Source organism: Megascapheus bottae, chromosome 5 (genome assembly GCF_031878675.1).
Source record: "Megascapheus bottae isolate mThoBot1 chromosome 5, mThoBot2.hap1, whole genome shotgun sequence".
Classification (NCBI taxonomy): Eukaryota; Metazoa; Chordata; class Mammalia; order Rodentia; family Geomyidae; genus Megascapheus; species Megascapheus bottae.
This window is the reverse complement of record NC_143513.1, coordinates 41,278,599-41,306,491: the sequence shown is the minus strand read 5'-3', so window position 1 is coordinate 41,306,491 and position 27,893 is coordinate 41,278,599. Positions and strand designations below refer to the sequence as shown.

Here is a 27,893-nt window from a genome sequence, read left to right as displayed (position 1 = left end):
GGCGAGGGCCGGATCTAACCTCGCCTTTCCTCGCAGGCTCTTTTCAACTCATCCTGGAAGGGATGGAAGAGCCCGGGAGGCAGGAACGCAGACCCAGGCGTCCGATGCGCGGGGACCCCACGATTTCCACTGAGCCGGGAGGCTCCGGGGGCCTAGGATGTGCAGACAAAGGTAACTCGGGGCGCGCGCGGGGCCGGGCAGTGGCCCGGGAAGCTCCTGGGCCCCGCCGTGTGGCGTGATTCCTGCAGAACCTGAGGTACAACGACAGGGGACGCGGGAGCAGCAGAGGAAAGGCCTGGCCAACCCAGGCGGGCGACCCCTCTGCCTGCAGGAGGGGCGAGGCCGGGAACGCCCCCCTCCTCCCCGGCTCCGCCCCTCGGCCTGGGCCAGAAACGGAGGCGGGTGCCGGGGTCACGCGCCGCGGCCGCCCGCAGTCCCGGCCTCCGCGGGCCCGCGAGCAGCTGAGGAAGAGCGCGTGCCTCACGTCCTCGCCGAGGCCCCGCCCCCCACGCTGCGCACGCGCGGCCGCGCCCCGCCCCTGGCCTCGGCCGGAGGCGGGGCGGGGCCGGGAGGCCGCGGGGAGCGCGCGCCAGCCGCCGCCGCCGCCGCCGCCGCGTCACGGCTCCCGCCCCGCCCTCCCGGAGCCCCTCCCCACGCTCGGTTTCTCCCGGGTCTCCCGCCTCCTCCGGCCGAGTGGTGACTTAAGCCACGGAGCGCGGTGAGCCCCGTATTTTTCCTCCTTCCTCGTAGCCGCGCCGGGGAGCTCGCGGCAAGCGGCCCCCTCCGCTCCGGCTCGAGATGAACGCGGCGGCTGAAGCCGAGTTCAACATTCTCCTGGCCACCGACTCCTACAAGGTAGCGGCTGCGGCGGGCGCGGGGCGTCCCGGGGCAGCGCGAGGCTGCGGCCGGCGGGCCCGGGGCGCGGGGCGGCGGCGGCGGCGGCGGGATGGGGCAGGTGGAGCCGGCGCCGCAGTGGAGGCGGCCGGCGGAGGAGGGATGGAGGCTCGCCGAGGCTGGAGGCGGGGCCTGCGCTGCGCGCTGCGCCGCGGGGGCTCGCCGGCGTGCCGGGGCGCACGCCTGTCCGGGACACGGCCTCGGCGCCCCGGGACTCGGCCTCGGCGTCCCGGACTGGCCCGGGCCGCGGTGACGGGTGAGGTAACGGCCCCGGGTCACGGCCTGGGAGGGCGGTGCGGGCTCCGGAGCAGAGCGGGGGGTCCCACGCGCTCGCTCGCCCCTGGCCGGGCAGGTACGTCCCTTCCCAGGAGGGAAGGTGATGGTGGCGCCCGCACGGCGCGTTCCCTGGCCCGGGCTGGGGAACGGCGCGTAGGACGCACGTCCCCAGTAGCCAGGTTGGATTCTCCCGGCCACCTCCCCGGGCCGGCCGTGCTCCTGACCCCGGGGTGCAGAGGCCACGGGGCCGCCGCTCCTGGAGGGTCACGTCGGGAGTGTTGTGAAAAGGAAACTGAAACTCGAGGAGGTTAAAGGAATTGGAGTTTTCACCCTGCACAACTTGTAGAGGGGAACCAGCACACGTTTTAATATGCCTCTTGGATGCTTGCATCTTTAGCCGCCCCATTAATTTCGCTTGAAATTCATTCACACTCACAAAGACAGAAAAGGGGGGAATCATTAAGGAGGGAACGCCTAGCAAACGTTTCCAGGTTACATAAAGGAAACTTTTATACTTTGACTAACTTTAATTAGCCAACAGTCTTGCTAATTGTAGAAAATAAATTTTTAGAAGTTTCAGGGCTTACTAGAGCAACATGGTAATTTTTAGGATAGTGATTACCTTAGTATTCTTTTGTCTAGATTCTGTTTATTGTTTATTCATTATTTTTCTGTACTGGGGTTTGAACTTAGGGCCTAGTGCAGATGTCTGGCTTTTACTCACACGACCGGCACTCTCACTTGAGCTACTCCCCCCACTTTTAATTGGAGATGAGTCTCTGAGAGGTCTACCTGGGCTGGCTTTGAAATCCAGATCCTCTTCCACCTCCTGAGTAACTGGGATTACAGGCCTGAGCCATTGACACTGGGCTTACTTTTTTATTTATTTTTAACCTCCAATACTGAAGAAAGAATTCCATTTTATTTCAGTACTAGTTTTGTTTCTTTGCAGTCAGATTAGCATTCTGTTATATGTAGATGAGCTTCCGTTGAGAGTCAAGATTTGTCAACATGTGATCTCTGGAATGGCATTTAAAGAAATCTGTGCTTGTGAAGTCATGATCATTCTAAGTATGGTTCTTCTCCTGACCCTATAAAACACCTCTGCTTGAGTTTTCTTAGTTCATTTGTACAGTTTTGGTATCTTTAGTAGTTTTAGGATGTTTCATCTATTATTCTTTTCCTCTTAACTAAAACTTTAAAATACTTTGCAGATTCTTAGCTGTAGAATTAATTACTGAATTGTAAGTGGGAAATGTAGACAGAAGTCCAACTTTCAAAAGCAAAAGAGAATGCAGATCCTCTAGCTATTACATATAAGGAATGTAGTGTTTTTATTTTGAGCTGGTCCTGGGGCTTGAACTGGTGTCTGAGTCCCAGACCTGAGCTTTTGTGCTCACGGCTAGCACTTTATTACTTGAGCCACGGCTCCATTTCTGGCTTTTTGGGAGATAAGATTCTCATAGATTGGCTTCAGAACACTCCACTGCCTCCTGAGTAGTTAGGATTTCAGGCATGAGTCACTGGTGCTTGTTTTGTCAAATTTGTTTAACTTGTAGGGGGGGAGCTTTTAGCTAAAATAATGAATTACCTTAAATTTTTATTTTGGTTTTGGGGTCTTGTTTTCATGATACTGGGGTACTAGGTAAGTGCATGACTAGTTCTAAGGCCTCACCTTCAGCCCTTTTTTGCCTTGTGTTCAATCAAGGTAGGGTCTGGTTTACCCCTGGGTTGGCCTGGGCTGGAATCTTGTAACTTGTGCTTTCCCTCCAGTGAATGACATGGAGTCTTGAGAACTTTCATGCTAAGACTGGCTTTTTGAACTCTGTACTTACTACTGTCAAGTTTTCTAATCTTTTTCTTTGCCTTTTGAATGGTCCTTGCAGTTTGCAGTTTCTAGTTTTGTTTTGTTTTTTTTATCTTGGGCATAAAAGAACAATGTTAATCTTGAGATTAAAAGTGATGCCATTTTTATTTGGAAACTGGTATAAAATGTTACCCAGTCACATCAGTTCTCAGAAATCCTAAGCAAACATATCTATATATTATTTTAAAAAGTGAAATATGATTATTTCTTCTAAACATGGAGGAAGAATCATTGCTTGCCTAAGTACTACATAAAGAGTTTTGTCAGTACATAGTGTGGACATGCATGCACATGGCAACATGTAACAAGGTAATACAGAACAATTTCTGCTAAAGGTGGAACATTTGAAATTCATATTTGTTTCTGAAGTCTCCTGCTTCACTAAATCTAATATGTAACTAAAATCATGAATGTGGTTCTTCAGTTTTTATGACAAGTGCCTTTTCGTAAGTATAAAGGACCTACACATCTTCTAAATCTTAGGGAATTCCATGTGTTCCAGAATGCTCACAGTGGTAATAACAAAATAAATGGAAATACCCTAAATGATCCTTTACAGAAAAGTAGATAAAAAAATCAAGGCTTTGTTCATAAAATGGAATTCATAGTGATAAACTGATGTATTGAAGCTGTACATAAGAACATGAGCAGGCCGGGAGTTTGGCCTAATGGTAGAGTGCTTACCTAGCATGCATAAAAAGCAGGGTTCAATTCCTCCATACCACATACATAGAAAAAAGCCAGAAGTGGTTCTGTGGCTCAAATCATAGAGCTCTAGCTTGAGAAAGTCCAAGGACAGTGCTCAGACCCTGAGCTCAAGCCCAGGACTGGCAAACAAAACAAAACAAAAAAACAACATGAGCAAGGACCTAATCTTAATTATTTAATACTATGTTGATAATTATATTTTCAGAATAGCTTTTATTCTGCAGTAGGTGTATTTACCATGTGCTGACTCAGCTAGGAATGAAGGTGCCCTTTGGGCCAATCGTAACTACCACAGTGCCTCAATAACATTTGTAAAAAAGACAGGTTTTCTTCACTTTACTCTAGGGGAAACTATTTCCCTAGTTTCCCCCTAGCGTGTATACATTGTTTGTAACAAACCAGAGTAGAGAATGGTTTCAAAATATCTGAATATTTATCTACAATAGTGAATAGAAGACATTATTGTACTATAGCCAACATAATAATGAAAGTGATATGTAGTTTAAATCACATCCCATTAATTATGAACTAAGCTGTCTAGTATACCTTGCTTTTCAAATGGCCTTTTATAAGCTTGCTATCTAGAACTTCCATGTTTTCAATCATTTCAGTTTATTTTATATATAGTAAAGACCTATCTGGCATTGTAAATGAAGAAATGAAGACAATGATGAGCAGTGCTTACAACTCAGGATGTAGGAAGGTTGATTTCGGAATATTTCAGAGAGCTGTGTAACTTAATTGCCAGTGGTGAAGCAGTGGAGATTTTTGTTTTATCAAATGTCTGAATAGAAAACTTAGCAGTTTTGAGGGTTTTTGTTTTTGCCAGTCCTGGGGCTTGAACTCAGGGCTTGGGCACTGTCCTTGAGCTTTCTCAAGTGGTAGCACTCTACCACTCGAGCCATAGTACCAGTTCTGGCTTTTCTGAGTATGTGGTACCAAGGAATCAAACCCAGGGCTTTGTGCGAGAGGCCACACTCCAGGCCCAAGTTTTGAGGTTTTTGAGGAAAAAAGTTTTGAGATGAGAATCATCATATGGGCCAGTTAGTTCTGCCTGGAACCTTAGCTCCCTATGTCTTCCTCTGGGGTGTTCCTATTTCTCATAGTTGCCTCTTTGTCACTGCTCCTGAATGGACACTGAAGAAATGGCTCACTCATGAAGAGGGGTACTGCTGAAGTTTGTACCTGGGAGACTGCCTGTCGGTTTAATGATGTTTCATCCATATGACATTTTGTCTATATTTTAATTTTCCTGGTAGATTTTATGTGTGGTGGTATTTTTTTTTTCTTTTTTTGATCAGGGTACTGTATAGAGGGGTTACAGTTAACATTCATCAGGTAGCGGGTACATTTTTTTTTTTTCTTTTTGTGGGGTAAGGGGCCTTGGGACCTGAACTCTGGGCCTGGGCGGTACCCCTGACCTCTTCAGCTCAAAGGATAGGACGGTAGCCTCTTCACCTCAAGGCTACCGTCCCATCTCTTGAGCTACAGCGCCACTTCTGATTTCTTAGTGGTAATTGGAGATAACTGTCTCATGGTCTTTAGTGCCTGGGCTGGCTTTGAACCAAGATCCTCATATCTCAGCTTTCTGATTAGCTAGGATTACAGGAGTGAGCTTTGCCTGGCTGGTGAGTACATTACTTCTTGAATCTTGATATCCCATCCCATGTTTTTCCCCCACTTCCCCTCTCTCTATCCCCCCCATTATCTTCTTTTTTCCTTTCCTATTTTGAATAAACATATATACAATATACCAGGTACCAAAGCAGATACAATAAAGAGAAATAACTTCACATAGTACATTCATTAAGAACAACAATCATAAAGATAAACTTGGTAGGCTTTATGTTACAGGAAAAACTTGGACAATAGAAATAAAGTTGTAAGCCAGGCATTGCAAGCGCTTACGCCTAACTACTCTGAAGGCTGAGATCTGAGGATTAAGGTTCAGAGCCAGCCTGGGCACAAAAGAACCTGAGACTCTTTAATTTAACCTGTAGAAAACGGAAGTGGGGCTTGGCTCAAGGGTAGGACGGTAGCTTTGAGCTGAAGAGCTCAGGGATAGCACCCAGGCCAAGTTCAAAACCCATGACCCACCAAAAAAAGATAAAAAGAAATAAAGTCTTGTAGGGCTAGTGGATCCTCTTCCGGTGCCCCTAGATACTATATAGACAACATGACTTGCTCAGTGATCTTGAATATATTATTTGTTTTTTAAATGTTAGCAGTTGAAACAAAAAGTGTAACTGGAAAAAGTGGTTTATAGTAGTTGCCTTTGGCCATATGAGAGAGGAAATATCTTGGAATGATATCACATCATTTTAGGGAGATCTAGAGAAGCAGTTAAAGAACATTATACCTTACTCTCCCAGGAAGATTCTACTCAAATATGCCTTGTGCTTTTTCCCCTATTAACATGCTACAAACAAGAATTTTGGATCATGGCAATACAAAATTTTGATACAGTTTGCTTACCAGCAAATACTACACAGTGGAAAAGGTTGCCCCTTGTTTTAGACATTGAAACAAAACCACTTGTTACCCAGTATATCTGAGAAGCATATTTTTTTCCCCTTGGCAAATCAATCACAGTAAGACACCAAGTTCTGTTAGAGCGTCTGTGTTATTTACCATGCATCTATTAATGTATAGGTGGTGCTCTTAGCTATGGGAGATCTGTTCCAGTTTAGGAAACATTTCTAGTAGTAAAGTTGGATGAAATTAAATCAGAACTTTCTCTATACCTAATGAAGATTTTTCAGCGGTAGTGATTGTAGGGCTTGAACTCAGGCCTGAGTGCTGTCTCTGAGCACTTTTGCTCAAGGCTAGCATTCTGCCACTTTAAGCCACAGCTCCACATCTGGTTTTCTGGTAGTTATTTGGAGATAAGAGTCTCATGGACTTAATTGCCCAGGCTGGCTTTCAACTGAGACCCTGCCCTAATGAAAAATAATGAAAAATTTTATATTTATAGTAGAATCATATTCTCTTCAAGTCAGAGAAGTCAGAGCAGTGCTAAAAAGTGAGTGTGATTTAACAGCATCCTTTTTTTTTTTTTTGCCAGTCCTGGGCTTGAGCTCAGGGCTTGAGCACTGTCCTTGGACTTTCTCAGGCTAGCACTCTACCACTTGAGCCTCAGCACCACTTCCGGCTTTTTGCTATGTATGTGGGGTACCGAAGAATCGAACCCGGGTCTTCATGCATGCTAGGCAAGCACTCTACCACGAGGCCAAACTCCCGGCCCATAACAGCATCCTTTTTGTATTTACTTCTAAATTCTGTGAAACTTCTTACAAGTATTAACATTCAAGATTGAGTTGATTTCCTTACAACCTTGATTTCTGTACTCATTCCTTCTAGAATCTCCATTGTCTTCCTCATATCAATAAATGGTGCCAATATTAACACTGTTGCTCAAGCCAAAACTTTAGGAGGCATTTTTTAACAGGGTTAGGGTTGTTTTATTTTGGTACTTGAGTTTTGGGCCTAGGTGCTATCTCTGAGCTCTTCTGCCCAAGGCTAGTGCTCTACTCTTTGAGTCACAATGCCACTTTCAGTTTTCTGGTGATTAAAGATAAGAGTCACAGGGACTTTCATGCCCAGGCTACTTTTGAACCATGGTCCTCAGAGCTCACCTTCCTGAGTAGCTAGGATTACAGGTGTGAGTCACTGTCCTATTTGGCTGGCACTTTGCCACTTTAGCTATGCCTCCAAACCAGCTTTTTTGCTGGTTATTTTGCAGATGAATTTTGGGCCTTTTCTACCCAGTCTGCCTCAAACTTATGATCCTCTGAGTAGCTAGGATTATATGTGTGGGCCACCAGTTCCCAGAAAGAAGGCGTTAATGCCTCTCCATTATTATTTCCCTTTACTTCTCAGCTTTGTTTTCCTTTTCTTCTAAAGTACAGGGCCTATTCTTTCTTTTGCTGGTTTTGGATAGTAGCCTCTTAACTCCTGCTTCTTCTTTGAGCACTTTCTAATCCATACTTCTACTCACTACCAGCCTGACTCTTAGAATGGGAGCAGGAGCATGTAATTTAGAGTTAAATCATGTGCTTAGCATATGCAATACCCTTTATTAATCTCCATCAAAAATTTTTTAAAAGAATGTGAATCAGGTCATATTCACCCTAGCCTAAAGCACAGTTGGCTTCCCTTTGCATTTGGTAGAAAATCAAAGCTCTTAAGGTAGCCTGAAAGCCTTGAGATCTTATCCAGCTTTTCTCTGACCTTATGTAGTCTGAGCACCAACCACAGAGGCCTCCTTCTGTTCTATCCCTTGTGCCAAAGCATTTCTGTCTTGTGACATAGGGCTTCTTGGGCATCCATTGTAAGTGGCTCCTATGCCTCCTCTAACTATTATTATTAAAGTGTTGTCCAGGGGGGTTACAATTCCATAAGTCACATAATGAGAACAATTCCTGGATGCTACCCCTTCTTTGACTTTCCTCCAGTTCCCCCGTCCAGTGATGAAATAATTGAATTGGGAATCATGAAAGTAATCTGGAGGGAATTGACAAGATGACTGAAAATGGTAGAAGGGGTGACTGATGAAGAAGCACTGGATACTTAGACATGTTCAATTGTAACCCCCTTGCACAACCTTTGCTGTGAGATATGACCATGGTCTTTCATATTTCACATCATCAGGTGGCTCTTCTCACTAATTAGTCCTACTGCAGGAATTGGACTTTATTACATTATAAAGTGGAGATGCTTGTGTTTACATCCATTTTTATGTGAAAGTGTGTCTAATCAGCTTAGTTTAAATGAAACTATCACAAATATGCTTGTTTAATTGTTGCTGGCGTGGTGGCTCATGGCTGTAATCCTAGCTCCTCAGGAGGCTGAGAACTGAGGTCCTGTGCCCAGGCACAGTAGGACCTGAGACTCAAATTCTAATCTCCAATTAATCTCTAGAAAACGGGAAGTGGGGCTTGGCTCAAGGGTAGGGTGGTAGCCTTGAACTGAAGAACTCAGGGACAGTGCCCAGACCAAATTCAAGCTCCATGACCCACACACACAAAAAAAGTTTTAATTGTTCTGTGTTACCCTTCACTTAAGCTGCTTCTTCCATCTTAAAAAGTGAGATTAGCCCCTGAATTCTAACCTTGAAAAAAGTCCTGACATACATCTGGATTTGTCTGAGGCCTCCCAGTGTTTTTCAGTATGTAAACATTTGTTGTAGCTGAGCAAAGCAGAGCTTCAGGGCTTCTGTAGGACTTAGATGCCCATCACATGTTACTATCAAGATTGACCCCTAGCATTGCCCATGTGTAACAGAAGAGAAGCTACATTTTCCCTCATTGGAGAGGGAAAAGGAGGATTGTTCACCAGTGTTGGTGGAAATAGATGCATTTTTTTTTTAGCATTGTCATGCTAAAAATTCTTTAGGATAAAGTCAGATTGTGCTGACATTGAAGTTTGCAGCTAAACAGAAACTTGCATCATTGCTATGATTGACCCTATACCATAATCACTTAAAGCTATATTTTTATTCTTACTACCAGGCAAAAATACATTATTATTCTTCTGTCGTTTTGTTCTACTAAAATGTTTTATTGTGGTAAAGACACTGAAACAAAAATTCTGTTGAACATTACTTCTCCTTTAAGCAAATTCTTTATATATATATTTTTTATATATATGCATATATATGTTTTAACAGTGGCTTTAACATTCAAAAAGGAGAAATTTCTGCTAAGAAATCTTCAAGACAAAGAATTGATTATGTGCTGTACAGGAATTTGTTTTCCAGTTAGGATTTATTTGAAAAGATTGTGAGACATGATTTTCATATATTTATTTTGGCTGCTGCTGTTGTTTTTATTGCAGGCTTTTATAGTGTCACTGACAGTCATGAGGGAACATCCTCAATATTTCCTTATATGTAGTTCAAAAATAAATCATGATCCATCAATACCAAGCATACACATTTAGGTAGTAACACTACAGTTACAAATTGAACATTCCTAATCTAAATTGCTCTAAAATTCAAAACATTTTGTTAATGGACATGATGTCACAAGGACATTCATTTCATGTGACACACATTTCATGTGACAGGTCATGGTCAAAACTTAGATATGTTAAAAATAATGCATAAAATTACTTTTAATTCATGTATACAAGGTATATAGTGAACTAACAAATTTTGTGATTAAACGAGTCCTGACCCTAAGATACCTCATAAGTATATACAAATAGTCTAAAATCCTAAATCCAAAATGCCACTGGTCCCAAACATTTTAGATAAGGGAATACAAATACTTAACATGTCCAGGTCTGCTGACTTGGTTCATTCTTTAATGTAGTCTGTGCACCCTATGGAGTTAATTCTCATCTGAATGAAAAGTGGCTACTCCCAAATCCAAATGGCTTCCTTTTCCAACTCTGAGGCTTGGAACTGACCTAAGTTAGGTCTCTTGATATTTTAAGATGATGCATCCATAAGTAATTGACTTTTTTATTTATATAAGAGGGGTGGGGGAGTTGATGAATAACAAGTATGAAGTATAGTTTTCCTAGTTTTAAAATAATTTCAAGCATTTGGCTTATAATTTATATTCTCTTTTTGGTGTTTTCTAAAGTATTTCTCTCTTATAGGTTACTCACTATAAACAGTACCCACCCAATACAAGCAAAGTTTATTCCTACTTTGAATGCCGTGAAAAGAAGACAGAAAACTCCAAAGTAAGGAAAGTGAAATACGAGGAAACAGTATTTTATGGGTTGCAGTACATTCTTAATAAGTACTTAAAAGGTATAACTTTTCCTAGTACATTTAAATCTCTTGCTTTTATGTAACTTCATATTTTTCTCTATTCTATTTGAAGTAACATTTTTTAGCAGTGTATGATAATTACTTAAACCAATTGTAGTGGTTCTTTTAGGAAATTTGTAACCTGTTTAATTTCTCATCTTTAATTCCTTAAATTTTAGAATTGGCATTGTACTTGGTATGCTTTAAATTTGAGAAAGGTTTTCTTGAAACTAGTAACTTTTAGAATAAATGTAGGAAGGTTAGTAATCTTAGAGGCTAATCTGGTTTGCTAAATACCATTACTTTCAATTATTGACTGGGAAACATTTCGAATTATGGTAGCAGTTACAAGTAGAATAGTTTTATGCTTACCGTAAAGACTCATTTTTAAAAATTTTATAACTGGACTTAAATTTCAAATGTATTTTAAAGAAAACAGGAAAATTTCTTGGCTGTTTCTAGTCTGTGTAAGTATATTAGAAACTTTTAAATTATCTTGTAAATTAAAACAGATTAAGTATAATTTTGTTCAAATGCTAACTTTTTTTTTTTTTTTTTTTTTTTTTTTGCCAGTCCTGGGCTTGAGCTCAGGGCCTGAGCACTGTCCTTGGACTTTCTCAAGGCTAGAGCTCTACCACGTGAGCCTCAGCACCACTTCTGGCTTTTTTCTATATATGTGGTACCGAGGAATCGAACCCGGGTCTTCATGCATGCTAGGCAAGCACTTTAACCACTAGGCCAAACTCCTGGCCCTCAAGTGCTAACTTTTCTATAATCTTGGCCTAAAAGATATGCTATATTATTGAAAACATAGCTAGATAACAAAAGTATCTTGTTGTAGCCAGGCGCCAGTGGCTCATGCCTCTAATCCTAGCTTCTCAGGAGGCATACACCTAATGGATCACAGTTCAAACCAGTATAGTCAGAAAGTCCATGCAACTCTATCTTCAATTGTCAAGCAAAAAGCCACGATACAGCTTTGGCTCAAGTAGTAGAGCACTAGCCAAGCTGCAAGCCTTTGGAGAATGTGAGATCCTGAGTTTAAGCCCCAGTGCTAGAAACAGAAAGTACCTCTGTGCCCAGACTGGACTGTCCAAGATATTTTAAGTGATCAACTATTAAACCTTGTATAGCTTCCAAAGATAATGCATTTCATTATAAATGAATCTGTACTGGGACTCATTTATTCCTCACACTATCCTCTAAGTAGGTACTTTACTGTTGTCCTTGTTTTACAGAAAAGTTAAAATATATTTGGGGTGAGGGCAATAATTTGGTAATTGTGAAAATGACTGGTTTATTAGCCCTGAGATATCACATTCCTTATGAATGAATACATGGAAGATTCATTTAAGAAATATAAAGCAGCAGGCCAGGAGCGTGGCCTAATGGTAGAGTACTCAGTTTCAATTCCTCAGTACCGGATACACAGAAGGTGGAAGTAGCACTGTGGCTCACATGACAGGGCACGATCCTTGAGCAAAAAGTGTCGAAGAACAATGCCCAGGCCCCATGTTCAAGTTCCAGGACTGGCAAAAATATACATACATACATACATACGCTTTTAATCATCTTGAATGTAAAGAATATGTAAGTAATATTTAACATGTTTAAAGTGGTGACTAGAACAAATTCCTTTTCTGACTGCTGTTTACTGGGGTGACTTATTTAACCTCTCATTATTACTTTTTAAATCCATAGAATGAGTGACAATTCAGCAACTCACAGAATGCCTTTAGAAATGTAAACAGGACATGTATATCCTTTTAGGTAAAGTAGTGACCAAAGAAAAAATCCAGGAAGCCAAAGAGGTGTACAAAGAACATTTCCAAGATGATGTCTTTAATGAAAAGGGATGGAACTACATTCTTGAGGTAAAAAATCATGTCATGTTTTGACCTGTTTGGGTTTTCTATTTAATTCACCAGTTCTTGTCTATAATTACAGACCTTTTCTATACATGATAAATGTTTTAGCTATGTAGGGCTGTTTGGGGCATTCTTATAAAAAAGATGACATTTTCCCCTAGTGTAAGCCATTATGTCTAACATAGGATTTTTTTATTGCATTTTTATTATTAAGTAGTTGTACAAAGGGATTACAATTTTACAAATTAGGTTATGTGTACAATGCTTGCTTGGTCAGTGTCACCCCTTCCTTTGTTCTCCTCTATTTTTCTCTCGTCCATATCTACCCTCAAGTTACATAATTCATTTTTATAAAATGTATTGAATATTATTTCTCCCTCCATTCCTGTCCCCCATCTAAAATGTTTTTACAAGTGAATAAAGTAACTAATTCTTAAAAATACACATGAACATGTGGTTATTATTAGGAAAAACATTAATTATTAAAGTTCTTTCACATTTCAAAAGTTCTACTTCTTTCACTGTAAAAAAGATGCTAGAAAACTCCTTAGCAATGCTGAGAAATTTCTCTCACTGAATTGTTAAGATGATTTGTATAGATCAGGGAAGATAATTTTTTATATTCAGTTGATGTGTTACATTCATACTCATATGCATTGTTATATTCATACTCAGATGTTTATTCAGAGTATTCAAAGTCATGGGAATTGAATTAGAGAGGCTAAAGTTCTCTAGTGGTTTCTGTATTATGAACAACCAAATGGAATCTGGCAGTTCACAATGTTAATTGTTAATTTCTGTCTCACAAGTAAAAATGTTACATGGTACAGACAATAGCAAACACACTGATCAAAAATACTTTTTCAAAAATACAGTTTTATACTTTTTGTAAAACTCATGTTTACCAAAGTCAGGTAAGCACACACAACTCCATACCTTATTGCTGTAGGCATTCTGGATTAACTCCTGCATCTCCCCTCCAACCCCATTTTGTTATGAGGATAAATATAATGATGTTAGGTATTACATGTACTGTTTCCAGGATTGTAAACAGTACATAAGATTTTCCAGAGATAGTTTTATCTAGCCCCATTTTATAGAATCTAAGACCTAAAGCTGTTAAAATCATTGGGTGACCTTGGGCTAATCAGTTGAGTGTAAAACCAAGCCTTGTAAAGCAGAGTTCATTTCCACCCTTATCATAGTGTGCAAAGTTCTATTTAATTGCCTTGTCCAGCTTCCATAAATTGCTAGGAATTCTGAAACAATTTGTCTCCTATCCAAATTGGCCACATAAAGGCTGGGGTTGTAGCTCAGTAGTAGTGTGCCTAAGACCCTCTAGGTTCAACCCTAGCACCAGAAGGAAATGAAAACAAACACACAGAGCTTTTAGCTGGAGTGGTGGGGGGAGGAGGCTGTAAAAGTATGGCTACCATTAAATACCTAGTAGCATATTATATAACATAATAACCCCTGCCTAATTTTGGAGGGAACTGTTAAGCATTAAACATTAGTAAGAAGTCAAGTCAAACTTGGGTGTTGAATGCTAAGTTTCGGTGATTGTCTTGTCTGCTTTCAGGTCTACTGGTAAAGACAAAACTTTGTTTTCTTAGAATATTTTTAGACTATGTTGTACAAATTTATATAATAGAGAAAATGCTGTTTTTGATCATTTTTGAGTAACCTATCTCTTGTAGTGATCTACTTCTAGTAATAGGCAGCAAAGATACTTGATAGCATTGTGTAAAAATTAGTATCATTGCCTAGATTTTTAATAGTTTTCTTTTAGGGACATTCTAACTAGATAGTTACACAATGTAATGTGTATAGTTGCCATTTCTAAATTGTAGATTTCACTTCTACAAACTATAAAGAACCTTAAAAAAAAATAAAAGGCCATGTATTATCTATTGAATGAATGAATTCATTGTTGTCTCTACCAGAAATACGATGGTCATCTTCCAATAGAAGTGAAGGCAGTTCCTGAAGGGTTTGTCATTCCCAGAGGAAATGTTCTCTTCACAGTGGAAAACACAGATCCAGAGTGTTACTGGCTTACAAACTGGATTGAGGTGAATTTGTAAAATTCTTACTAGTAAACAAAAGTGATTGGACTGGCTTTGATGTACTGATAACTTTTCCAGGCCTCAGTTTCCAGTTGGTGGAGGTTTTGTTACACCAAATTATCTTCATTCTTCGTTATCAAATCAATTCAGTCCTAGGCTCTACGAATTGATGCTTTTCAGCTTCTCACCTAAAAATAAACGAGAGACATTATTCATATATATTCATATATAAAAATGAATGTATATCCATATATGTATAAATTCATATATATGTATATGTACATGTGTGTGTGTGTGTATACATATGTGTGTGTATTTTTTTTTTGCCAGTCCTGGCCTTTGAGCTCAGGGCCTGAGCACTGTCCTTTCTCAAGGCTAGAGCTCTACCACTTGAGCCACGGCACCACTTGCAGCTGTTTTCCATGTAAGTGGTACCGAGGAATCAACCCAGGTCTTTGTGCATGCTAGGCAAGTACTCTACCACTAGGCCAAACTCCTGACTCTACTATTCTTACTGTTTTATTTTCTAAATCTGAAAGGGGAGCACATAATGGGCCTCTGGTTTATATTACAATTTTTTTTTACATTTTCCATGCACTGAGGCCTAGACTGTAATAATCTACTTCTGAACAATTAATATGGCTTTCATGTGTGAAAGATAATACCCTACAGGTAACTACAGAAATACCACCTTGGTAAAATTAAGAAATGTTTGATGAGACTTTATTATAATAAACTTGGATAAAAGCTAAGGATATAAAGCGCTCAGTGAATAAGGATTCTTTGCTACCAAGCTAAAGTGACTCAAATACATGACTTAGTCACATGTCATATTAAATGCAAGAAAAGTTGGATTCATGTCTACCTAGAGCTACCTAAAAGAGTAAACTAGGTTTTCAAGTAACTAGTTATTCAAGCCAGGCTTCAGTGTCTTGTGCCCATAATTCTAACTACTTGAGATAAGCTGAGATTGGAAAGATTGCAGTTTGAGGCCAGCTGAGACAGAAAAGTTCATGGAACCCTTCTCAAAGAAGAAGAGCTGGACATGGTGGCACAAGCCTGTTATCCTAGCTATGGCAGGAAACCTAAAATAGATGGATAATAGCCTAGACATAGACCCAGGCAAGAAATGAAATCCTGTCTCAAAAGTAGTGAGCACCATAAAGGACTAAAGATACAATAAAAGTGGCCCTGCATTCAAAAACCCCAGTACTGAAAAAGCAAAAAATGAGGGAAGGGGCTGGAAAAAAAAAAAAAACAGTATTATTCAAGATCTAGTCCATTATCTGTTTGATGCAGGTTCACATTAAGTACAAAAATTCAGAATAAGTACTTTTAAGTCTTTAAGTCATAACAGATGGAATTTTTTTAACTGGTGCTTTATCACAGACTTGATTAGTTTCTTTGTGCTTTGTATAGAAATTTAAACTGTTAAGGGCTTAGTATTCTTCTTTGCTGTTGACTTGATCTGAAATGCACACAGGCATCCTACTGTTTGGCTGGAATGTAAAACTGCTATTTCTAATAGCACAAAAGTCCAAGTGTGGGCTGGTAGTTTGGCCTAGTGGTAGAGTGCTTGCCTAACATGCACAAAGACCCTGGTTTGATTCCTCGGTACTACATACATAGAAAAAAGCTGGAAGTGGTGCTGAGGCTCAAGTGGTAGAGCTCTAGCCTTGAAAAAACTCAAGGACAGTACTCAGGCCCTGAGCTCAAGCCCAGGACTGGCAAAAAAAAAAAAAAAAGTCTAAGGTGTACCTGGAGAGAAAGCTTTTCCCCTGAAAGAACCCAGGATTTTTTATGTTAATATTTGTGGTTAAATTTCTTTATTACAGACTATTCTTGTTCAGTCCTGGTATCCAATCACAGTGGCCACAAATTCTAGAGAACAGAAGAAAATATTGGCCAAATATTTATTAGAAACTTCTGGAAACTTAGATGGTCTGGAATACAAGTTACATGATTTTGGCTACAGAGGAGTCTCTTCCCAAGAGGTAAGAACTTGAAGTGAATCTCTTCCCAAGAGGTAAGAACTTGAAGTGAATCTCACTTAATAAAATATAGATTACCAGTTAATAGTAACTAACTTTATAAGACATTTATTGGAATTGACATTGGAATTTCAAAGGTGGCCTACTTAAAAAAAGATTCAGTCAACAGATACATATAGAATATCTGCTACATGTCAGACTTTATTCAAGGTACATGGGATATATACCTTTAGCACATGTCTCAGGCCTTTATATAATGGTGATATTAGCTATGTTATAGAGAGGCACAGACAAGGTATAAGAGAAAAGAGGGAAATGGGGGTGGGACAAATCTGGAATTTTCTTTTGTTAATGCTGGTTTATGGTAATTTTCTAGACTGCTGGCATTGGGGCATCTGCTCATTTGGTTAACTTCAAAGGAACAGATACAGTAGCAGGAATTGCTCTAATTAAAAAATATTATGGAACAAAAGATCCTGTTCCAGGCTATTCTGTACCAGCAGCAGAACACAGGTAAAATTCTTACTTCTTATACCACTGTTAAATGTTGAACCTATTTTACCCCCTATTTGGTGTTTGTCACTCAGCAATTTTGCTTTGCGGAGGCAGGTACTATAATAAACCTTGGTAAACTTAGTGTTTATTCTCTGTATAAGGATCACTATTTGGAAGATACAGAACTTTTAGGAAAATACAGAACTTTTTTTTTTGCCAGTCCTGGGAATTAAACTCAGGGCCTGAGTACTGTCCTTGGGTTTTCTCAAGGCGACTGCTTTACCACTTGAGCCACTTATGACTTTTTTTCTATGTATGTGGTACCAAGGAATGGAACCCGGGTTTTTGTTTATGTACATGCTCAGCAAGCACTCTACCACTAGGCCAAACTCCCAGCCTGAAAATACAGAACTTTTAATAAAACAATTTAAATTTAGGGTCTTTTTTTTTTTTTTTTGCCAGTCCTGGGCCTTGAACTCAGGGCCTGAGCACTGTCCTTAGATTTTCTCAAGGCAAGAGCTCTATCATTTGAGCCTCAGCACCACTTCCAGCTTTTTTCTATGGGTGTGCTACCGAGGAATTGAACCCGGGTTTTCATGCATGCTAGGCAAGCACTCTACCACTAGGCCAAACTCCTTGCCCTTTAGGGTCTTTTTTCAAGCACTGCCAAATTGATTTTAGGTGATTTTTTTTTTTCTGTATTGCCATATAGCTTTTCTTCATTAAAGTGCCTTCATTAAAGTGTAGAAGATTTTCAGTACTGTACATCTTTTCTCTTACCTTTTTTCATGACTGCATCTGTCTTTGCCCTGGAAATTAGCAAGTAAACTGTTCCAATGAAAAAGGAATTCAGATTCTTCTTCCATTTCCTCTTTCTAACCTCGTCAGATAAAATTGAGCTTACAGCTGCTCTGTCCTTAGAGTTAACTTCATTAAATGTGTATATCAAACCTTATTTCTGATTCTTATGACAGAATTATTTACTATAATCAGGAATATAAGCTTTATTCCTACTTGGAAATTATAGGGCCCTGCAACTAGCACTGAGTCTGGAAGAAAGCTAAGCTTTATTATTATTGCTATTTGATACATATTGTTTAAACAGCTCTTGTATGCAAGGCAGATTTTTGTAAAAATAGATACAAAGAACTGACCTTATCCTTAAGATAAAGGCAGTATATATACTAGTAACAGTGTGCACTGTTGACTAAGTACTTTCAAAGAGGTATCATAGGTTGTCTGTAGTGGTATATAGTATATTTCCCAGGCAGAATCAAGAAAGCTTTCTAGAGATAGTATGTGAAATACTGACTCCTTAAACAAATGAAATGTAAAGCAGACATTAGGTGATTATTTTCTGAACATTGTTTTTGTGTGTCTGAGCAATGTTTTTGTTTGTTTGCCATGTCAGACATGTTGGTAACAGTGTTGTATTCAGGAAATAAGACTTTGTAGAGAAGATAGAGTAGATTGATGATAATAAGAGTGTTCGTTTTTTATGTCAAAGTTAACAGTGCACATCATACTAGAGTGCACACACATACTAGCTTGTTCTTACCTAGGCATTTTCAGGTGGAAGCAGGTTCTAATGTTTTTGAGAAAAAAGTTATCAGACATTTTACAATATTTTGATTGTAGGATATCCTGTGGACTAAAAAAGAAGAGCCAGGCTAAAGGCATGCATGGCTCAAGAGGTTAGAGTACGTGCTTTGAGTACAAATCCCACTACAGCTAAAGAAAAAACAAGCTTGGAAATTTAAAGCAGTCTTAAGAGATTAAGATCCAGAACCAAGTAACTAAATAAATGGAAGGTAGATAAGCATGAGTAGTTTAGTGGGTAAAATTGCTTAAAACTTGATGATTTGAATTAGGATAAGATTTGTGAGCATCGCTGTGTTGGTATGACTTGTTCAGAAACTTTCACATGAGTTTTAGATTTGGAGTAATTTAGTATGAGGGTGAAGATAAATATGTCTATGTCTTTCAAAAATATGTGGCATTTGGCTGTGAGTTTGGCCTAGTGGTAGAGTGCTTGCCTAGCATGCACGAAGACCCGGATTTGATTCCTCGGCACCACATACATGGAAAAAAGCCAGAAATGGTTTTGAGGCTCAAGTAGTAGAGTTCTAGCCTTGAGAAAGTCCAAGGACAGTGCTCAGGCCCTGAGCTCAAGCCTAAGATTGGCAAAAAAAAAAAAAAAATAGGTGGCAGTCACATGTTAAGACTCTTCCCTAGTTGTTTCAGACCACTATCTTCTTTAAGGCTTTCATGTCATACTGAAGCAGAATATGGTTATTTGTGATTTAAAAACAAATTGGCCAAAGGATGGTATAACTCAAATAGAAGTTTTGCCTTCTCATGTACATTTGTTAAACTAAGACCCTAATCTATTCCTGATGTAATATAGCAAACATAATGGTTAATGGTGTTTCAGGAGTATATAATACTAATCTTAGTACATAATATGTCCTACCTAAGTAACCTTGTATTTTTATTTTGTTTTCTAGTACCATAACAGCTTGGGGAAAAGATCATGAAAAAGATGCTTTTGAACATATAGTGACACAGTTTTCATCAGTGCCTGTATCTGTGGTCAGTGATAGCTATGACATTTATAATGCGTGTGAGAAAATATGGGGTGAAGATCTAAGACATTTAATAGTATCAAGAAGTACAGAGGCACCACTAATAATCAGACCAGATTCTGGAAATCCTCTTGACACTGTATTAAAGGTAAATTTCAATATCTTGATTATGAAATTGCCTGTAAACCAGCTGCATCAATACTGCTTGTCATCTACAAGCTTTCTAGACCAGTCTTATTTTTAGAGTCACAAATCAGAGTAATCGATTTGCCCAAGGTGATGCATTAATAAGAAAAAGAATACCAGGAGTTATTTATATACTGTCAACTAGACAATTAGGTACTGCTGAATAGATTATTTATGTGTCTTCCAAATTAATACCATTGCCATTTTAATCAGTCCTTGATTTGACCACCAAATTGGAGCTTATTTTATTACATGTCATTGTAAACAGCTTGAAGTCAGTACAGAAGAAACATATTAGAAAAGTGCTTTTCAAGTGAGTGTTAGTGGCTCGTGCCTATAATCCTAGCTACTCAAGAATTTTGAGATCTGAGGATCACAGTTCAAAGCCAGTCCAAGCAGAAAAGTCCATGAGGCTCCACTTCACTGCCAGAAGTAGAGTGGTGGCTTAAGGGGTAACATTCCCCAGCCTTGAGCAGAAAAGCTAAGGGATAGCACCCAAGTGCTGAGTTCAAGCCCCAACTTCTCTCAAGTAGTCATTCTTTAAAAAAAGATAGCATTTTGTTTTCCCCCCTTCCCTACCCTATTTCAAATTACCAAATAAACATATATACAATATATCAGATAGCAAGGTAAAATACTGTAACCTGTTCATCTATTGTTTTCCATGCTATTAAAATACAAAATGTTTTGCATAAAAAGATAGCATTAATATAGTAATGTAGCATTGATTGTTGATGTAGTATTATTTTTTGGTCTTTAGGATTAAGTTTACCTTTAAATTTTTTCTACTTACCACAATATTTTGTGTTACGTGTTCATTTAAAAATATATTATGGTATAAACACTGTTTTAACAAAGAAAAAGCTTAGAGACTAGGTTAGAGTAACTTGTTACTTGTCACCCAACATATGAAATATGGAGCCCAGGTATCCTGTGTAGGTCTTTCAGCTGCAGCTTCTATTCCACTTTTTTCTCAGCTAATGAGCAGATGGAGTGGGATGACATAGCATTTATAAAGACCTCATTGTGTCTATTGAATGATATGCCACTCTGAACATCTTAACCTGAAACCTTTGTTTAGCAAAGTTAATAGGATTTATGCTTTTATCATTGTCAATGAGCAGTTAAAAGAAAAGAATAACCTGAGTCATCACCATGTAGTTTTCACACTGTTAGGTTCTTTACACAGTTTATTGAGAAGAAGGAAGTAGTTGACTGGTGGAAGGAAATGTGCGTAGATTTCTGTATCTGGCCAACTTTTAAATCCATGTTTTAGTGTTTTAGCTGCTATAGAATTTTTACTAAATGGCTGAGTAGGGTGTTTTACATGTTTTTGCAACTTGACTTTAATAGGAGAACCTTAGGGAAACTATACCTTATTAGATGATTCTTTTCCAATTTAGTCTGTCACAGTTTCTCTGATATAAATACAAATGCATTTGTGACTCAAATGTATTTGTATTTATATCAGACAAAAACAAAACTGTTGAGCACAGACACGCATAAACCCAAATGAGAAGTTCATTTATGAGTTTATTTTAAATCTAATGAAATTTTCCCTTGAATCTGTGATTTGAAAGACATGAAGGAAGCCGAGTGCCGATGGCTCACAGCTGTAACCCTAGCTTCTCAGGAGGCTGAGATCTGAGGATTGTGATTCAAAACCAGCCCAGGCACAAAAGTCCATGAGACTCTTAACACCAGAAAACCAGAAGTGGAGCTGACTCAAGTGCTGGAGTGCTAGCCTTTGGCTAGCCTTGAGCTGAAGAGCTCAGGGACAGTGCCCAGGCCCAGTGTTCAAGCCCCACAACCCACCAAAAAAAAAGGGGGGTGGGAGAAAAACTACGATATGAAGGAAAAAACCTGTTCTCATGTGAAGCTTTAGTAGGAAATAGCATACTTATTTCTAATATGATTTAAAAGGATTGCATACTTGTTTCTAATGTGATTTAAAAGGATTGGATCTAAGTTTTACAAAGTGTTAATTTTTAGATTTTGTATTTTTTTTCTAGTTTCAGTTATTTTGTTTTTTTTCATACAGGTTTTGGATATTTTAGGTAAGAAGTTTCCTGTCATTGAGAACTCCAAAGGCTACAAGTTGTTGCCACCTTACCTTAGAGTTATTCAAGGGGATGGAGTCGATATTAATACCTTACAAGAGGTAAGTTTTATATTGAACTTTCCAATATTTTATATTGAAAGTTCCAATAAGAAAATTCTTAATTATGAGAAAATTCTTATAGCTTAGCTAGTTTTAACTAATTTGAAAGTAGTTGTGAATATAAGTTATATCTTTCCTGTGCATTACTTTAATATTTAGAAATAATAGCTTAGAAGTAATACCTTAAAATATAGAAGTACCAAAGCACTTTCATCTAGGCCTCATTTGCCAAGCTGGAATGGAAAGACATACCACTAAGAAACAAAAGTCACAGAATATTCCTTGTAATACAAAACAGAAAAGTCTTTAACTGTTCTCATCAGTCTGAGTTTTAATTAAGTAGAGCTTCACATACTCTTAACAGTATAAAATTTGAATTATATTGTGTACTTTTTCAGAAACTATAAAATCCTTTTGTTAGCTCTTCAGAATTAGTATTGACTTGTCAGTGTCGTTAGACCTAGCTAAATAACATAATATAGTGTCAATTTCAGAAACACAGAGGGCAAGTTTTTAAGTTTTTTAGGAACTTAATTACCTTAAATACTTCATTAGAAATTAAAAATACCACTAATATCCTAACATGATCTGTCATAAACCTCTTGTCATTTTGATATATGCTAGTCTCAGATAGAATTTGGGATTTGTTAAAGAGGCAAATTCTAGGTAACTAAGTCATACTTAGAAGAAAGAAATATGAATGGCATTGATAAAAACAATTTTCAATGCAGTTTTTAAATCTTCTGTCCCTTGAAAGAACTATTTTAACTACCCAAACTGTGTTATACAAGTCTCTTTGGCTTGTCAATGATCATTCACCCTAAAATGATCCACTTGTAATTTTTTAAAAAATTAAAAGCATTTTTACTGTGGCTCTGGAGCCACTGTAAAATGACCCTAATAAAACTGTTTATGTGAAAGGAATATCATTATCTTTGCTTCCTCTAACCACTGACTTCCATGTCTATTATCCATGCCATATTATATGATTCTGTTATGCATGATGTATTGTTACTTGTCACTGATAATTAGAGTCATCTCTGAAGGCTTGTAATTTGTGGCAAATATTTTGGTCCATATCTGTTGCTGTTGGCATCTGGGTAGTAGTAACTTATAAAGGTGAACAAAAGACATCTTATTCAAGTAACCTTGATATTTATAGCAGCTTTCACACTCCCTCTCATTCCCTTCACTCTCCCAGCCTAACCACAGTGATGTCAAGTCAAATTTAGAGCTGTGAAAGAAATCCCCTCCACATATATCCTGATTTCAGGGTAGGGGTGGGTCTATAAAAAGGAAATGTGGATTATTAAATAAGCCTTATTATGGACTACTGAACTACTCTAGAATGCTTTAATATTGTTCCTTGAAAATAATCTTCACTCGCTTCCAAATTATTTAGGTCTGTTTTTAATCTTCTAGATTGTTGAAGGCATGAAACAAAAGAAGTGGAGTATTGAAAATGTTTCTTTTGGTTCTGGTGGAGCTTTGCTACAGAAGTTGACAAGAGATCTTTTGAATTGTTCCTTTAAGTGTAGCTATGTCGTAACCAATGGCCTTGGGGTATGTCCTTCAGCTTTTATTCCTCTGTGTTAGCTTCTTCTAGTTCCTGAGTTCCTGAGTGCAGTAGTAGTACAGGGACAGTGCAGTCCTGCACTGTGAATCTACTGTTATGGATACTACTGACCTTAACTTAGAAACAAGGAAAGAAGAAATTTGGTAATAACATGACGAATGAGGAAGAAACTTGAAAAAAGGAGAACCAGTGAAGTAAAACATGGTATAAGAGAGATCATGTAGGTTAGGCATTTCCCATAGCTTTAGTAAAATACTTTTGGGTCAAAAAGTTGCCCACATTTGAATACCAATGTATGCTAATCTGCCCATGATTTGTTAAAGATAATACCGATGATGGATAAATGGATGGTTGGATAGAGATAGGAACGGAACTTTAGGATAATTATGAGACTGGGGAAGTAAAGGAAAAGGAAGAGATAATGGAAGGTAAATAATACCAATATATGTTTGTATGAAGAGGGCATAAAAAGCATCATTGAAGCCAGGAAACAAGGCCTAGAAAGCCAGAGCCAGGAGTTCAGACAGACACTATATTAATGAGTAGCCTGATTAAAAGCACACCAGCACTGTTTTAAGACTCACTTTTCCTTGATGTATTAACTACAGCATTTTATTTAAAACATAAAAGAAAAAACAGCAGAAATAGTACACAGTCATCAACAATGCTTTGAGTAAAAGTAGGAAGTTCCAGTTGTGACAACAGAATCATATTCAGTCACTAAGCACAGTCCCAAGTCTTTCAACTTTCTTGAGGGATGGCAAGTTTAAGTGGAGCAGTGGATGGGGAAGCTGCTAAGACCCTCAGGAAGACCTATGTTGGTTCCGTGTGTGTTCATGTATATGCACACATGCGTCTGAACTTGGTAGTCTGGGCATTGTCTCTTCAGTTTTTTGTTCAAGGTTAGCATTGTGCTACTTAGGCCACAGCTCTATTTCCTACTTTTTAGTGGTTATTGGAGATTAGAGTCTAATGGACATTCCTGCCCAACCTGGCTTCCAATTGCAATCCTCAGCTCTAGCTGCCTCTTCAGTAGCTAGGAATATAGGCATCTGTTACCAGAACCCTGCCTTTATGTACAGATTTTCCCTTTGGAAAGTTTTGGGGTTGCCTCATTTGTTGCTCCTCACTGTGATTGCAGGTAGCATCTGTTATGCTTTGCTACCTTTCTGATTCTGAAGCAAACCTTGTGTTCTCTTCAGGTTTTCAAACTTAACAGAAGAAAAATATTATAAAATAATATTAAATATTAAGATAATGTCCTATGAAGTCTTATAGATACAGTATATGTGTACATATATAATTGTAATATAATTCTCTTTTTAGTCACTAGTTTATATGCAGTTTATATCAGAAGGGTCACAGATTACAATTCTCAAATGGAATCAGTTTTGGGCTAGTGTTCTATCACAGAGTTTAGTGAGATTTTCTGAATGTTTTTATCGCTTACCTGATTTTCAGATTAATGTCTTCAAGGACCCAGTTGCTGATCCCAACAAAAGGTCCAAAAAGGGCCGATTGTCTTTACATAGGACACCAGCTGGGAATTTTGTTACTCTAGAGGAAGGAAAAGGAGACCTTGAGGAATATGGTCACGTATGTATCTACTAATTAGTTGTGCGTTTTTTTTTTTTTAACAGAATTGGATTTGCTCTCCAAATTAATAAGGTTTTTATTTTGCATTTTTAATTTTTTTCAGAGTGGCTTTGTGGTAATTGTTATTTTTTTCATATATTTTTATTGTAATTAATAGAAGGGTTACATGATATTTGCCAGATAGATGGTGCATTAATTCCCATACATTGATACCCTTTCACATGTCTTGGTCCCCATTTCCCTCCCCCCCATCCCCACCCCTCATCTTGTTTTCCCCCTTCCCTATCCAATTTCAAATAACCAAATACAAATATATCCAATATATCAGGTAACAAAGTGAGATAGTGTAACAATGTGAGATAACCAAGGGGCAGTAAAAGTGATGAGAGATAACATAGTACATTAAGAACAGCAATCATTCATTATATGGCTTATGTTTACATCATATTTTAAATGACAAGTTTAACAAACAAGTGTTCAAGGAAGGAATCTCTAATTACAATCACTGGGACTTAGTATTTAGAACTTAGTCAAAATTAGGCTAAGGGTTTATATGTCATAGAAACATATTAATTTATGAAATAAAACATGTCTATAGAGTCATAGGTTTTTATGTCTACATAGTGATAATTGTTATTTTTTGCTGTAATGGCCAGCATGGTAGTGAGTGATGACTAGCTTGTGTATATTTAGTCTTAAATCTCTCAACTAGCAGTGACTCATTCCCCAGGAAGCACTGTGAGGAATACTTAGATGGATATTAAAGTACTGTTAATTGTAATACATTAAATAAAGAACTTATCTTCAAAAACATTTCAGATTTTGGGTAAGTTTTAAAAATTTGGCCTAGTGGTAGAGCATTTGCCTAGCATGTATGAAGATCTGGGTTCAGTGTCTCGTACCACATAAATAAAAGCCAGAAGTAGTAGGACAGTGCTCAGGCCCTGAGTTCAAGACCCAGGACTGGCCAAAAAAAAATGATTTTGGATAAATTCCATATTTAATGTCCAGATCATTTTTCATTGGTGTCATGTAATTTTTTCACAGCACTCTGATCAAAAAATGCAAATTATGAAAACAGGATGAGTTGATTCTGATTATATAACTAATAAATGAAACCTAAGGTTTCTGATGAAAGTCAACCAAACTAAAAATATAAGCTGAAGTAACCTATATAAATCAGATGGTTTGTTTGTTTTGTGCCTGGGCTGGCTTTGAACCTTGATCCTCAGAGCCTCCTATGTAGCTAGAATTAAGGTGTGAGCCACTGTGCCTGGCTAATCAAATGATTTTTAATGTACACTATGCTGAGGTAGTCAATATAATCAGATGTTTGTTTTTTTTTAACATACAAAAGTGCATTTAAATTCATATATTCAAATGTTAGAAATTTTCTGGTTTCAAAAGCATTGGGTTAGCTTGACACTCGTAAAGCTCATGTCTGTCATTCTAACTACTCAGTGCTGAAATCTGAGTATCACAGTTCAAAGTCAACTTGTGCAGAAGAGTGTGTGAGACTATCTCTACCCAGAAAAAAGCTGGAAGTGGAGCTGATGCTCAAGTGGTAGAGCAAAAAAGCCAAACAACACAAGGCCTACAATTGAGTTCAAGCCCCAACAACCAGCACCAAAAATAGATTTAACTTTTTTCCCGTATAGAGGGGAAAATTCTTGAATTCATATTCCCTAAAAAGTTTACACTAAGTGTAAATATACTTCATTTCTTTTATCTGTTGTTTATATCTGTAACATTTTTATAAGATTTTGGCTAGAATTAGTGAAGTTACTATGTTCGAGGAAAAATACATTAAGAAATCAAACATTTAGAATTAGATCCTTTTATAAACTATATCAGACAATGTTTAAATAGGTTTCACTTAACTGTTGGGGTGGCCAAGACTTTGCCACATTATCTTATCTTTCATGACCTAGTCACATGACACTAATTCCAAATAAAAGTCTAATTCTGTGAATGCCTAAGAGACAGAAACCAGCATTCACTGGTAGTTTACATTAATGAAAGATAATAGTACAGCTAGAGCAGTGTTATTTAAAGCAATACAAAGGTATTATAGTCCTATGTACTGTCAGACTAGACAGAAAAGATTTTTTATCTGTGCATTTCTTTTTTAAAAATCTAGAAACAAGTAATTAATTACTGAGAGAGAAGCCGGTGCTCTGAATCCAGAGGGTTAAGCCTTCATTTTCTTATCTATGTTACCTTGGTCCAGGCTGAAGGGCTTACGTGTTTAAGTAATTTTAGAATATATGGAGTCTTCGCCTAGTTTATTCTTTCCCCTATTATTGGGACAAATCAATCCCTATTATTGGGACAAGAAGTCAATACTTATTTTTGGAGTGTGAATTTTTTGTTGTTTCTTTCAGGTCAAACTTTAAAGGCCAGCAAATTTACTAAAGTTTTAGATAGAACCAGGTGCTGACTTTGGCCTGTGTGGAGAGCTTTGGTGCTGGCCGGCTATCCTTGGCCTCTGTCAGCAGTGATGAGCAGCAGCCACAGCTACCAACTATTTTGGTTTTCCTTTAAGAAAAGTGACCTGAGAATTGTCACATTGTAATAACCTTACCAAACTATCAAACACCACCACCATGTTATATATATTTCAGTAGTAAGACAAATTCATCAAAGTGTGGTTTCAGTTTCCTGCTTAATATTCCTAATAGTTACTAAAATTTACATGTCTGCAGGATCTTCTCCATACTGTTTTCAAGAATGGGAAAGTGACAAAAAGCTACTCATTTGATGAAGTCCGAAAAAATGCACAGCTGAAGATGGAACTGGAAGCAGCACCTCATTAGGCTTTGCCTTAGACCCGGGTGTGCGTGTGTGTGTGTGTCTGTGTG

The 27,893-nt window shown here is 38.5% G+C and overlaps 1 protein-coding gene across 3 annotated transcripts; it reads left to right on the top strand.

Moving 5' to 3' along the window:
- The first annotated feature begins 658 nt into the window (after positions 1 to 658).
- Positions 659 to 27,893, top strand: Nampt (nicotinamide phosphoribosyltransferase). Of its 3 annotated transcripts, XM_090332973.1 has the most exons (11): positions 659 to 855; positions 10,352 to 10,508; positions 12,279 to 12,382; positions 14,320 to 14,448; positions 16,278 to 16,436; positions 16,810 to 16,946; positions 19,436 to 19,661; positions 21,741 to 21,860; positions 23,283 to 23,423; positions 24,898 to 25,032; positions 27,738 to 27,893. In XM_090332973.1, exons 1-11 carry the CDS (start codon positions 799 to 801, stop codon positions 27,846 to 27,848), a joined length of 1,476 nt encoding a protein of 491 aa, XP_090189099.1. In that variant the 5' UTR covers positions 659 to 798; the 3' UTR covers positions 27,849 to 27,893. The 3 variants fall into 3 exon arrangements, with proteins under 3 accessions (XP_090189099.1, XP_090189102.1, XP_090189101.1); XM_090332976.1 differs by lacking the exon at positions 659 to 855 and having other exon boundaries at positions 10,352 to 10,438; positions 12,210 to 12,382; XM_090332975.1 differs by lacking the exon at positions 659 to 855 and having other exon boundaries at positions 10,419 to 10,508; positions 12,210 to 12,382.

Coding starts and splice junctions, on each gene's coding strand:
- Nampt (XM_090332973.1), top strand. CDS start 799: ATGAACGCGGCGGCTGAAGCCGAGTTCAACATTCTCCTGGCCACCGAC. Junction 856..10,351: donor TGGCCACCGACTCCTACAAG/GTAGCGGCTGCG, acceptor TCTCTCTTATAG/GTTACTCACTATAAACAGTA. Junction 21,861..23,282: donor ATATTAATACCTTACAAGAG/GTAAGTTTTATA, acceptor TTAATCTTCTAG/ATTGTTGAAGGCATGAAACA.